At 44.3% G+C, this 13,674-nt stretch overlaps 1 protein-coding gene across 1 annotated transcript in view; it reads left to right on the top strand.

The window, feature by feature from the left end:
- The first annotated feature begins 2,989 nt into the window (after positions 1–2,989).
- The window catches only part of DHCR24 (24-dehydrocholesterol reductase), a 38,994-nt gene continuing 28,309 nt past the window's right edge, over positions 2,990–13,674 (top strand). The window contains exons 1-2 of the mRNA XM_006879723.1: positions 2,990–3,232; positions 6,938–7,093. Coding sequence (XP_006879785.1) covers positions 3,002–3,232; positions 6,938–7,093 — 387 coding nt within the window. The 5' untranslated portion in view covers positions 2,990–3,001. The remainder of the gene's footprint in view (positions 3,233–6,937; positions 7,094–13,674) is intronic.

Below are 13,674 nucleotides of genomic sequence, written 5' to 3'. Positions count from 1 at the left end.
CTCTTCACCATCCATACTGATGCTGCCAATTGGCCCAGTGGTGAGAATCTTTGTCTTCTTGATGTTGAGCTTCAATCCATATAGGAGGCTGCAGTCCTTCACCTTCATAGCAAGCACTTCAGGTCCTCCTCTGTTTCAGCAATCAGGGTTGTGTCATTCACATAACGCAGGTTGTCCATGACTCTTCCACCAATCCTGATGTCACATTCCTCCTCATACAGCCCAGCGTCTTTTTCTTTATTATTTTTTCTTTTTTTCCCCAAGCATCTTTTCTTTAAGAAGCTGAATTTAAAAAAAAAAAAAGAAGAAGCTAAATTTTACTCTGTGCCTTTCTGTTATTTTCCTAGGTCCACTTATTTTGACCTGGGCTATAGGGGACAGTAGCCCTGGATGTGCTCACCAAACTGTGCCAAAAATCTGGAGGACAACTACCTGACCTACTGACTGGAAGAGATCCATATTTGTTTCTGTTCCAAAGAAAGGTGGCCTGACAGAGTACGGAAATTATGGAACAATATCATTAATATCACATGCAAGCAAGATTCTGCTGAAAATTATCCAAAAACATCTGGAATAGCACGTCAGCAGAGAACTTCCAGATGTGCAAGCTGGGTATAGAAGAGGTTGTGGTACAAGGGATATTATAGCTAATGTTAGATGGATCTTGGCCAAAAGCAGAAAGTACCAGAGGAATGTCTGTGTTTCACTGAGTATGCAAAAGCATTTCACTGTGTGGATCACAACAAACTGTGTCTAACTTTGAGAAGAATGGGAATCCCAGAACATTTGATTGTGCGAATGTGAAACTTATACTTGGACTAGGAGGCAGTCGTCAGACCAGAACAAGGAAACAAAGCATGGTTCAAAATTGGGAAGGGTGTATGCCAGGAATGTGTCCTATCTCCATACCTTTTCAATCTATATGCAGACCAGATCATTTGGAAGGCTGTACTCTGTGAGAAGGAAGATAGCATAAGGATTGGAGGAACACTCATCAACAACCTGTGTTATGCAGATGACACAGTTTTGCTTGCTGAAACTGAAAAGGACCTGAAGCACTTGCTGCAGATCGTCAAGGACTGCAGTATTCAGTATGGATTGACACTCAACAAAACAAAGATTCTCACTATGGGGCCAATTGGTGGCATCATGTTAGACAATGAAGAGATTGAGATTGCTAACAGCTTCCATTTGCTTGGCTCCACAATCAGCATTCTTGGTACCAAAAGCCAGGAAATCAAAAGAGTTGCATTGGGAAAGTCTGCTGTCAGTGATTTCTCCAGAGTTGTGAAGAGCAATGATGTCAGTCTAGAGACTAAGGTGTTCCGGATCAAAGCCATGGTCTTTGCAATTATGTGCTATGCATCAGAAAGCTGAACAATGACTAGTGATGATAGAATTGATGCCTTTGAGTTGTGGTGCTTGAAAAGAGTACTGAACATACAGTAGGCTGCTAGGAGAACAAACAGATTTGTCCGGGAGAGGGTGAAACCTTGGAGGCAAGGATGTCCGGGAGAGGGTGAAACCTTGGAGGCAAGGATTCTGAAGCTCCGTCTGACATACTTTGGACATGTTTCAAGGAAGGACTACATCTCAACATCAAGAAAACAAAAATCCTCATAATTGTACCAGCAGGTGATATTGTGATAGATGGAAAAAAATACTGACATTGTCAACAATCAACACCCTTGGGAGCAGCCGTGAAGAAATCAAAAGATGTGTTGCATTGAGAAAATCTGTTGTCAAGGACTTCTCCAAAGTGGTAAAGAGCCAAGATATCACTTTTAAAGACTAAGGTGCACCAGATTCAAGCCATGATATTTTCAATTACTTCGTATGTATCTGAAAGTTGGACAATGAACAAGAACTTAAAAACAAAACAAAACAAAAACACCAAAACCCCTGATACCTTTGGGTACTGAATACCCCACAGAGCACCAAAAGAACAAACAAGCCTGTCTTGGAGAAAGTACAGCCAGAGTGCTCCTTAGAGGTATGGAGGGTGAAACTTTGTCTCACATAATTTGCCCAAAGGTCTCTAGCCTTGAACCCGTCAAGCCAGAAGGTGAAAGAAAAGACCTGGCAATCTGCTTTCCTTAAGATCACAACTAAGTACGAAGTAGCATGTGCGCTCCTCATAAGATGCCATCAGCTCCACAGACACTAATAACCACCATCTCCAGATCTGTCTCAGCAGAGCGGTCAAGAGGAAAGGCCTCAACTATAACCTGTAACAAGTTGTTTTTGCCGTTTTCCCGCCTATAAAATAGGACTACCTTCTATCCATCGCCTGGGGTTGTGTCTAGCTGAAATGAACTTATGCACACTGAAAAATGAAAATGTGCAACTCTTCAGTTTGCAGGTGTGGAATGACATAACCTGCCAGGAATCCTTTACTTCAGTGCAGCCGACCCAGACAGACTCCCAGAGCAGTTCGTCCGGCCTTGGGGCGCCCTCCCCCACTGGAGATAACCAGACGCATGACCATTTAATGCGCGTATGGAGGAAGCGCCCCCTAAGGAAGGGAAGGAAGCAGTCACGCCCCTGTTTCAAGGGGCGGCCACCAAATTGTGAGGGAGGGAAACCCCGACTCTCAGCTGCAGCCAAACCCAGGGAGACCCTGGCGCTGCCAAGCGCAGTTGACCCTATCACCGCCCTCGTCCCCTAACATCCCCTCCACGCGCGTTGGCGAGGATACGGGGGTGGAGCTGTCTGACTCGCACAGCCAATAAAAGCTGCAGGCTTCTGGTCCGATCCCCGGCGCGGCACACCATTGGTTACCACCTGGGTCTCGGCCCACCGAACCTTTGCGACCCTAGCCAATCGCAAGCCGGCGAGGCAATTTCCCCCTCCTCTTCTGCTCTCGGGGAGTGAGAGGCAGCAGTCGCGGCGGGCGCGGGCCGGTGCAGAGCGAGTGGCGTGGCAGTGACAAGAGCGCGAGCCGGCCACCCTCCCCCAAGCGGCACCCCGCGTCCGCGAGGCCACCGCCCGCGTCGCCGCGATGGAGCCTGCCGTGTCCTTGGCTGTGTGTGCCCTGCTTTTCCTGCTGTGGATCCGCGTGAAGGGGCTGGAGTTCGTGCTTATCCACCAGCGCTGGGTGTTCGTGTGCCTCTTCCTGCTGCCGCTCTCGCTCATCTTCGACATCTACTACTACGTGCGCGCCTGGGTGGTGTTCAGGCTCAGCAGCGCGCCGCGGCTGCATGAGCAGCGCGTGCGGGACATTCAGAAACAGGTGAGCAGGGACCGGCTCCCGGCACCGCGGGTCCAAAACCTCCCTGGCTGGAGGGAGCGGGAACACATGCGCTGCTAGCGGTTTGCTAGTCTGTAGCAGCAGATGCAAAGTGCCCAGGAGGAGAACCGAGACAGTGATGTGTAGGGCAGAGAAGGGAGCATCCGAGCTAGCGCTGTCTAGGAAGCAAGACTTAGTAGAAGAACCCAAATCATGACGATGGTGGGGTTTCCGGGGGAGGACGCAGAATATTCCGCAGATGTTTTGGAGTGCCTGCTATATGCAGAGCTCTGTGTTGGTGCCAGGAGATATAAACGGAACCCAAAGATTGGAGAAGAGCAAAACTCAGGTAACAGCTAACTGTCCTGAATCGAGAAGCCTATAGGCAAATCTCCTAGTGAAAAAAAAAAGCTTCCGGAGGTGGAGTTGGGACTAGAGACCGGGAAGCAGTGTGTCAGATGGAAGGTGAGCAAACTGAGGGAGGAGAACTGTACAGGGAAGGGCAAAGGTTGGGAAGGCAGTTTGAAGCTAATTGGGGGCGGGCGGTGATGGCTTGGTTGGAGAGTTTTTATATTATTCTGTAGCAGCAAGGTGGTTTTGACACTTCTATGGTAGATGATTAAAAGTAGGCAGGAAGATCCATGCCGGCATGAGGAGCCTCTCACAGCCTCTGTGACCGGGTGCTCATTCCTTGACAAGATAGTGGGCACATTCACCGCCCCCACCGACTCAGTAACCTGCTGCTTAAGAGGTTTCATCTCCACTTCAGGGCTGGCATGGGCATCAGGCCTGGGCAGCTTCTTTGCTCCCTCTGCCCCTCCTTATGTTTCTGTCTTAGTAGCATCAGGTTGCAGAGAGCTTGTGTTTCCTTCTGCCACCTCTCCGCAGGTGAAGCAGCCTCTGTATTCTGCTTACTCCATTGGGGTGCTGCAGGTGGAAGAATGAGGAGAGATGTCCCCACAGGGACCAGACTTGGGCTGGTGGGAGAATGCAGCAATGGGAATGGTTTGCTCAGGCTGCCCTAGGTTTTTTTGCTGATGACAGTCATGGCTCCAAAGCCCTGCCTAGCCATCTCCAAACACCACCATCTTTCACAGTTCTTTTCACATTAGGTTCAGAGTCTTCATTGATCGGTGTCCCATCAGACTGGGAACTCCTTAAAGGTAGGAATTTTGTTCAACTCTGACCCAGAGCAGACTTACTAACCTAAATAAAACCAGAAAGCTGACTGGCCAGGACAGAGGGCCGGTGTATGAACTGTCGCACTGGTGGCCACATTGAAATAACCCACTGCCCTGGACCTTCCATATGCCACATCCATCCTGTGCTATTGACATCTATTATTTCTAATCACCGTAGCAACCCTAGTAAGTCTTATATCTGTTTTACAGATGAGGAAAGTTGTGTGTCTGAGATGACATAGTGAGTAAATGAGGCTGGAACCGAGTCAGGACCTGAACACTGATGCTTCCTCTTTCCATCCATTTCCATTCACCCCATAGGTCTGGCTCTGTTGTTTCACACATGGCCTGTTGTAATAGCTAGCTGTCTAACCATTTGCCCTTCCTTGGGCCCTCTCCGCCTTTCTCTGACTTGTACACAGTCGACGAGTGTGACTTTTTCACACATCGCCTCTTTGCCCAAAGTCTTGTTGGCTTCCGTCAGAATCCTATTCTGTTTAGGTATTGTGGCTTCCAAATTCATTTCATTTAGCCTGAACTTTCAGAATGTACCCCTCCACCCCGTGCCCTCAGACCTCTAGGGCTTCTATCAAGTCAGAGGGCTGCAGAGATGTGGGCAAGGCCTCATTGATCATGGGATTCCCCTGCACATCCTTTTGCCTCCAATTCACAGGATCTCCTTCCTTGATAACTGCCCTCCTGCTTAAATACTTCCCAGGGTGGGGAGCCCATCACTTCACAGTGTATCCTGGATTCTGACTTAGACAACTCCTTCTATGCTAAGCTCTTTGCCTGGCCAGCTCAAATGCAACCTCCTTCAGGAGGCCTGGTCAGTGTTTGACTCTTGTTTGCAAATGATAGAAACTCAAATCAAATAGGCCTGAGAAAAAAAAGGAACTTAATCGACTCACACCTGGAAATCCAGGAGTGTACTTATCCCCATCTCTCTCCATCCATCTACTTTCCTCAGGGTCAGCTTCGTTCTCAGAAAGGCTACCTTCCCATAGAGGCCGGCACAGATACACAGTTATGGCACAGGAGCCCCAGTACAATGAGTGCTGTTCTTAGAACCAGTCTCACTGGCCTGACGCTGGTCACAGGCCCATCCCTGCCTGTCGCTGTCATCATAACCAGGAGTGTGGACCTGAGTCCTGAGTCACCACCACCTAGGGCAGGGGAAGTAGCCTGCTTGTGTAGAACTTATATGTTGGGCTATTTACTGAGAGATTGGCAGTTGAAATCCATCAGCAGGTCTGTAAGAGGAGGATGAGAGAATCTGTTCCTGTTAAGATATACAGCCAGTGGAGGTTTGTCATGAGTCAAACAATTCAAAAGAAAAACATGAGGTTTTTCCCCTTGGTTTGGACTACAGAAAGTTGAAATCGTTAGAAGCAAAGAGGGATGGATGGTGGCAGATCTAAACAACGGACTCCCAACTCCTCTACCCTGAGCCATTTATTTTCTTCTTTTTTGTGCACTGTTGTTGTTAAGTGTCGTCGGGTTGTAGACAACTCATAGCGACCCTATGAACAAAAGACCTGGACACTTGTATAACTTTCATCATTTCTCCAAGTTCATAGGGTTTCCAGAGGCAAGCTATTTTGGAAGTGGATGCTGTTCCTGCTTCCAAGCTTGTTTTAATCAGGGAGCTCCACCAAACACTGTCCACCATAGGTAACCATGCTCGCATTTGACACATCATTGTCACAGTGTTCAGCTTCACAGCAACCACGGGTTACCTCTGTATGGCAAGTGGACAGATCAGGGCTATACGACCTAGTAGTCACTTAAAATCGATGTTTTTGCAAATGCTGTTTCTTCCATTAGCAAGGCAGACCTTTCCTTCTGCTTCTTTTCCTGCCAAACTGGCACATGTGTCAGTGCATGCAACTATTTAGAACAGGGCTTGGCATATAAGCTTCAATAAGTGTCAGCTATTGTTCTGTGATTTATTACTACAAGCCTATCTAGGCCTGGCAAGGGAGTTTCTTCTTCCACAAATGAAAAGCTGTCCCGTCCTAGCTGTGGATCTGGGCGCTGCCGTTCAGCTGTATGACCTTTGGCATGATATTTTTCCTGATTCTTCATCAGCAAAATCAGTCCAACATTCTGGGTTCATTGTGAAAATTAAGTGAGTCTATGTACTCTAGGTACCTGGCACAGTGGGGGTGCCTAGTAAATAGTAATCCTTCTTATAATCACAGTCATTATTACAAAACCTTCGAGCAACTTCCCTAGTAGGAGTTACTATTTCCAGAACACTTTGCTCTTTCAGTCTCGGTTCTGTCTTCGCTCTGCTTTGTAGTATATCAACATGTTGACTTTTCCATTGACCTCTACTCAGGGAGATGCCTCTCATCACCTGTTCCTCTCGGCACCTGCACCTGGAAGGATGAAGAGGCTCAGCAGTAAACGTGTGCTAACAAGGAAGACCTCTTTCCCAGTTCCTTTTGCCCGGCAGTGGGTCTGTGCGCTGCTCTGGGAATCTCCCGAGTCCTGATCAGCCTCTGTCTCATCATGCTTGCAGGTGCGAGAATGGAAGGAGCAGGGCAGCAAGACGTTCATGTGCACAGGGCGTCCTGGCTGGCTCACCGTCTCTCTGCGGGTTGGGAAGTACAAGAAGACACATAAAAACATCATGATCAACCTAATGGACATCCTGGAGGTGGACACCAAAAACCAGGTGAGACACCGCCACTCTCAACCTTCCACTCTCAGCCTTCCGGAGCATGCAGACACTGCCTTGGTAGAAGTGATTCATAGAGAGGTGGTTTCCCCAAGCCTGGCTGTCTTAGTTATGTAGTGCTGCTATAAGATATATTATAGGTTAGTGACTTGAACAGACAAATTTCTTTTCTTACAGTTTAGGTGTCTGAAAGTTTGAATTCAAGGTGCTGGCTCCAGGGGAAGGAAGATACTGTCTGTTGGCTCTGGGTGAAGGTCTTTGTCTGTCTTTAGTTTCTCTTCTTTGGCTTCTGGGTCATCTCCATGTAGCCTGACATCCATCCATCTTCTCCACCTTTGCTTTCTTCCTTGCTGAATCTGTTCACTCATATTTCAGAACAGAAGGTTTTAAGACGTATTACTGCTGTTTTGAAGGAAGTGCAGCTAGGCTGCTCCTAAGAGACAAAGATGTTGAAACTTCATCTCACATGCCTTGGACATGTTATCAGGGTCAGTCTTTGGAAAAGGGCATCATGCTAGGAAAAGTAGAGGGTCAGAGAAAGAGAAGACAACCCTCAACAGGATGAATTGACACATGAATTGAGGTCAACTCAACAGCATCTAACAATAATACTGACTCATTAACCGGCAGAGAAAGCCCATTCTCAAAAGGGATTATGGCCTTAGGTATAGGGATTAGGACTCGTAACACATCGTTTTGGGAGACACAGTTCAATCCATGACAACATCCAAGAGGCCCTGGCCAGCAGACTCTGCCCACCATTGCTATCCTTCAAAGCTACACAGCCACTGAGAAGAGAGAATAGCCAGAGTGCCATCCCATAGGCAGGCCAACTGAGAGCTCTGAGGGGATTTTCAGTATTTCTGTAGGAAGCCAAAGAAATCCTAAGCAAAAATGAGAGACAAAGGGGAGTGTTTACTTCTACCTAGTAAAGAAGTGTGCTGGTAAAAAACAAAAACTGAAGGTGACTGTAAAGTGGTACTTATTTTGTCATTGAAAGTGCACATAGCAAACCTACGCTCGTTCAACAATTTCTGTATGTGCAGACCAGTGACACTGGCTACATTCCTCAAACGGTGTGGCCATGCTCCGTGTCCTTGACTGGTTTGTGCTTCCCTGTTGACACAGACTGGTCAGGAGGGCCTCGTCCTTGGAGAAGGACATCGTGCTTGGAAGGGTAGCAGGTCAGTGCAGGAGAGGAAGACCCTGGATGAGATGTATTGACAGAGTGACTGGCAATGAAGTTGGTTGTGTCAGAGACAGTGAAGTAGACAGTGAGGTTCTGGGTTGAGAGCTATTGTTCCTAGGGTCACTATGAGTTGTCAACTCACGGGAACATAGCAGCAACAACACTGACATAATTTGCGGCTTTCTAAGAATCCTGTCTAACCCATGTGAGTCCACTTAGTTCTTTAAAGAGGACAGTGCTCACATAATACACATTCTTTGCTAATTAACCTCAACTATATCTGGTTTAAGAAAGGCTTTGTGGCATACTTTGGTGAAAGGAAGGCTTCTTGGTACATGTCCCATGTGTGAAGTTCAGTGACAGATTCTGATGTATGTATGTATCTATGGGAGATTTCCCCTCCCAGCATACATACACATGGTGCAAACCACTGACCTGGTTGTGCCAGCGGCTCAGCAATAGCAAAGATGATGTAGGCATTGTTTCATTCTGTTATCTGTGAAATTGTTTTGAGTTAGAGCTGAGTCAGTGACTAGAACAACAGGTGTTATTTAGCTCATCTTGATGTGTTTGATATACTTCTGAAAATCAGCTGATGGAAACCCAGCAGAGCAGTTCTACCAGACAAGCCTGAGCAGGCCATGAGTTGAAACTGACCCAGTGGGCCCTGGTTTGGTTGGGTTCTTAGGTATCTGTAGAACAATTACCATATTCGAGACCATGCATATGCCTGTTACTCTCGGAGTTTACTCATGTCTTGTTGTCATCTTTTCTTCTGAACCTTCCTCCTTCTCAACCCAAGAATCAATGATCTGCTTCATGTCATTGTAGATTAGTTTGGATTTAGAGTTTTATATAGATGAAAGCTTAAATAAGTACAGTGTGTACTTATTTTTGGTCTGACTTTTTTTCCTCAGCATAATTATTTCGAGATCCATGTTTAAAGGGTTTGTCAGTTGTGCATCTCATTTTATAGTCATAAATATTATTCCATTTGTTGTATGAATGGAATCATAATTTGTTTATTCATTCATCTGTCCATGGACATTTGAATTGTTTCCATTTTTTTACTACAGGTAGTCCATAACGCTGTCAAGCCAAGGTCATGTTTTTTTGTTTGTTTGTTTTTTTGTTGGTTTTTTTTTTCCAGGGGCATGTTTGACTCCACCAGCTGCTCTGTGGAAGAAAGATAGGCAGTCTCTTCCCATGCAGTTTACCAGAGGCAATGTCATCCTCTGAAAACAATCTGGAGGGTCAGCTATGAGTTCTTTCTGTCTTGGCAGCACTTAACATCAGCAATATCTTTATAAATCCAATCTTTATCTGTCTTTGGGAGTTGGAAACAAATATAAACTTACAGATATATTTTAATGCATACATATATTACCAATACCCAAATCATAAAGAATTTATCCAAATGATGATGGAGCGAGTTGTCAGTTGGGGTAATCGTTCTCCTGTGGCAGGGTCTCTATTACCTGGATTATCTCTGGGTGGCATTTCTAGTGAGAAAATTAGTGAGAGGAGTTTGGTGGTCCTTTTTTCTTTTTCTTGTATTTGATATGGCATCTCACTGCTTCCAAATCTGTATATTGGCTCTATCAAAGGGGTCAGCCTTTGGATCCATGTTTTCAAGCAACTAAGCTGATTCTGTTCAGGTAAAAATCCAAATCCAGCTAATCTTCACTGTCAGCGAGCACTAACGGGTGGCCTGTGGGTAAGGAGTTGCATTGTCAACCCAAAGCCCACAATTCTAATCCACAAGCTGCTTGATGGGAGAAAGGTGTGTGATTTATAATAGCCTCTGAAAAACCCCTCGAGGGCCAACTATGAATTGGTTCTGCCTCAGCAGTCTTCACGGTAAGATTTTCAGATAGTTCTCTTTTCGCTTCCTTTTTATTTCTTGGCTTTTTCTTTCCTCTTCAAATTCCATTAAGTGCTGATCTGTCCTTTCTTCCCACACAATCTAGATAAAAGGCATTCCATGTTAGTGATACCAAGTTCTAAGGTCAGCGTTTTTGCCCCAAGGATGCTTTTCCCACTGATCTCTTTCATCCTGTTGTTGTTGTCCTGTACCATAGGATCGGAATGTGTCCATAGCTCGCCCTCAAGCGGGTTCTCAGAGGCAGTTAATCACACAGGTGGAGATTGCCCATCTTTCTCCTGAGGAGCAGCTCGTGGTTTCGAACTGAACTGCGTGCCTTCGAGACTGAGAACATATTCACGTAGCTGAGAAGTGCTTTTCTTATCCCACGTATGCATTTTCACATAGCTGTTTTTCCAGAAAGCAAAGCTCCATATGTGCTAATAATACGTGACTTATTCTAAGTTGGATGTGTCGAAAGTCTGAGACTACCTACATTACAAGTAAAGCTGCTGTGAACATCTGTGTGCAAGTCTTTATGTGATGTACGCTTTCCTTTCCTTTGGGTAAAAGCCATTAGATTATGATCTGTCTTCACCTAATTTTTATAAATGGTCTGAAGTATAGATCACATCATATCCAGTTTTTCTATTACTACTTGTTGAGAAGACGGTCCTTTCCATTGAATTGTCTTTGTGTTTCTGTTGAAATCGGTTTAGGATAGGTGTAAAGTATTTATTTATTTCTGATTCCTTCTGCTCAACTATTTGTTCCTTTTTATTCTAATATCACACTATCTTGATTGTATAGTTCTCTAGTAAGTAGTCTATAGGAATACATTGGAAATTATCCCTTATCTCTCCTTTTTCTGATTGGATTGTATAGACTTGGTCTTAATTCTTCAAAGCTTGGTAGAATTCACCATAAGGCCAAATGTACCTGGAGTTTTCTCTGTGAGCAAATTTATACTACAAATATTTCTTTAGTAGATACCAGGCTTCTCAAGTAAAGATTTGGGTAAGATTTGGTAGTTTGTGTTTCAAGGAATTTGTCCATTTCACTAAGTTACATAATTTAATGAATTTTAAAGTAGTCCTTTAACTGTTGTTTTCAAAGAACTCTGTTGGTACAGTGGTTCCATGCTCAGCTGCTAGCCACAATGGTCAGCAGTTTGAATCCACCAGCCACGCTGCTGGCGAAAGCTGTGAGAGTCAGTTTCATTAAAATTTACAGTCTTGCATGGAAAGACATTACACAAGAGGACATTCAGATGGCCAACAGACACATGAAAAAATGCTCCAAGTCACTGGCAATAAGAGAGATCAAATCAAAACCACGATGAGATACCATCTTACTTGGTAGCAGTGGCAAAAGTTTAAAAGGTCAGCAAGCGACAAATGTTGGAGAGGATGTAGAGAGAAAGGAACTCTTACACATTGTTGGTGGGATTGTAAAATGGTACAACCACTCTGGAAGGCAGTTTGGCACATCCTTAAAAAGCTGAACGTAGAGATTCCACATGACCCAGCTATTCCACTGCTTGGAATATGTTGTTGTTGTTATGTGCTGTCGAGTCACTTGCGACTCATAGCAACCCTGTGTACAACAGCTCTAAACTCTGCTCTATCCTGTGCCAATCTCATTGTCTCCCACACACTCATCCCAATTGCCCCAGTCACCGAATCAATCCATCTCCTAGAGAGCCTTCCCCTCCTGCGCCTGCCCTCCACCCTCCCAAGCATGATGTCCTTCTCCAAGGACCGGTCCCGCCTTACAGCATGACCAAAGTATGTCAGATGAAGTCTCAGAATCCTTGCCTCCAAGGAGCAGCCCGGTTTAACCCTCTTCAGGATGAATCTGTTTGTTTTCTTAGCAGTCCAAGGTGCCCTCAATACTCTTCTCCAGCACCACAGCTCAAAGGCGTCAATTTTCCTTCTATCCTCCCGGGTCATCGTTGTCCAGCTCTCTGACCCTGAGAAAATGAGAACTGAGTTACAAACAGAGACTTGTACACCAATGTTCATAGCAGCATTACTCACCATAGAAAGAATGTAGAAACAGCCCAAATGCCCAACCACAATGGCATGGACTGAGAAATTATGGTGTATTCACACAGTGAAATACTATGCAGCACGCAGAAGCAATGATTTTGTAAATTACTTCCTAACTTGGGAGGGACTGGAGTGCATTATGCTGAGAGAGCTAACTCAGTCTCATCAAGACAAATACTGTACAGGATCATTATTATAGAGTGTGTACAAGGATTGGGGGACGACAACTTAAACATAGGGTCGCATAATTTGATGGCTGGAGGAGGGGATTTGTAAAGGAAAAGGGAAAGGTCCAATGTGAAAAACAGTGTATATGAACTTTGTAAGTAAGCCAGTATAAAATAAAATTATGATAATTTTAAAATCTACAGCCTTGGAAACACTAGCAGGCAGTTCTTTGTGCTGTACGGCTCTACGAGTCAGAATTTCTCAGCAGCAGTGGACTGTTGGGTTAATATCTTTAAACATCTATAGTGGTGTCACCTCTTTCATTCGCAACACTGGTAATTTGTGTTTTCTTTTGATCAGTTTATCTTGAGGTTAATCAATTTTATTGATTTTTCTGGTTTTTTATTTCATTGATTTTTAATTTGGTCTTTTATTTTCTTCTACCTACTTTGGGTTTAATTCCAAAAGTTTGGGAAATTGTTACTGATGTCAAACTTAATCCAATTATCAGAAAAAGGCTTTGTATAATTAGAATACTTTTCAATTTATTCTAATTTATTTATGGCCCATCATATGATCTACCTTGGTAAATCACTCATGTAACTTTTTAAACATATGTTTTAATGGATAGCATGTTCCATCCATTTATATGTCATTTATCCATCCATTTATATGTCATTTATAGGTCAGGCTGGCTGATGGTACTCCATAGCCTTGTACATTTTTAGTTTATTTGTTCTATCAATTATTAATTTTGAGATTTCTGCCAACAATTGTTGTGGTGTCATTACTGTGGTGTGCCAGTAAGTGGAACCAACCTGTAGCGGACCCCCTAGCAGTTTTTGAGGCTGTAAATCTCGTGAGAGATTTCCCACCTTGACAGGACATCTCCTTACCCTCTAGGCCGCCAGAACTGCTCTGTAATTGTAGATTTGCCTGGTTCTCTTGATTTTTTTATATGGTTTTGCTTCATGTATTTTTAAAGCTTTGTTATTGGAGACATAAATGTTTATGATTTTATTCTTTTGATAGTTGATCCCTTGTCATTTTGAAGTCATCTTTTTTATCTCTGTTTCTATTCTTTGTTTTGAAATCTACTTTGTCTATTATTAATTCCACTCCAGCCTTGCTTTGATTAGTGTCAGCATGATCTACATTTTTCCATCATTTCACTTTTGCTATTTTTATGTCTTTATAGTTAAAATGTGCTTCTTACAGGCAACATATAATTTGTGTCTTCCTTTTTTTTTTTAAAAATCTCATCTGGCAATCTACCTTTTAATCAAAGTAATGGAACCATTAAATG

This window comes from Elephantulus edwardii, unplaced genomic scaffold, assembly GCF_000299155.1.
Source record: "Elephantulus edwardii isolate Elephantulus edwardi_28Jun2011 unplaced genomic scaffold, EleEdw1.0 scaffold00005, whole genome shotgun sequence".
Taxonomy (NCBI): Eukaryota; Metazoa; Chordata; class Mammalia; order Macroscelidea; family Macroscelididae; genus Elephantulus; species Elephantulus edwardii.
Note: the sequence above shows the minus strand (reverse complement) of the source record. Positions and strands in the feature narration are given on the sequence as shown.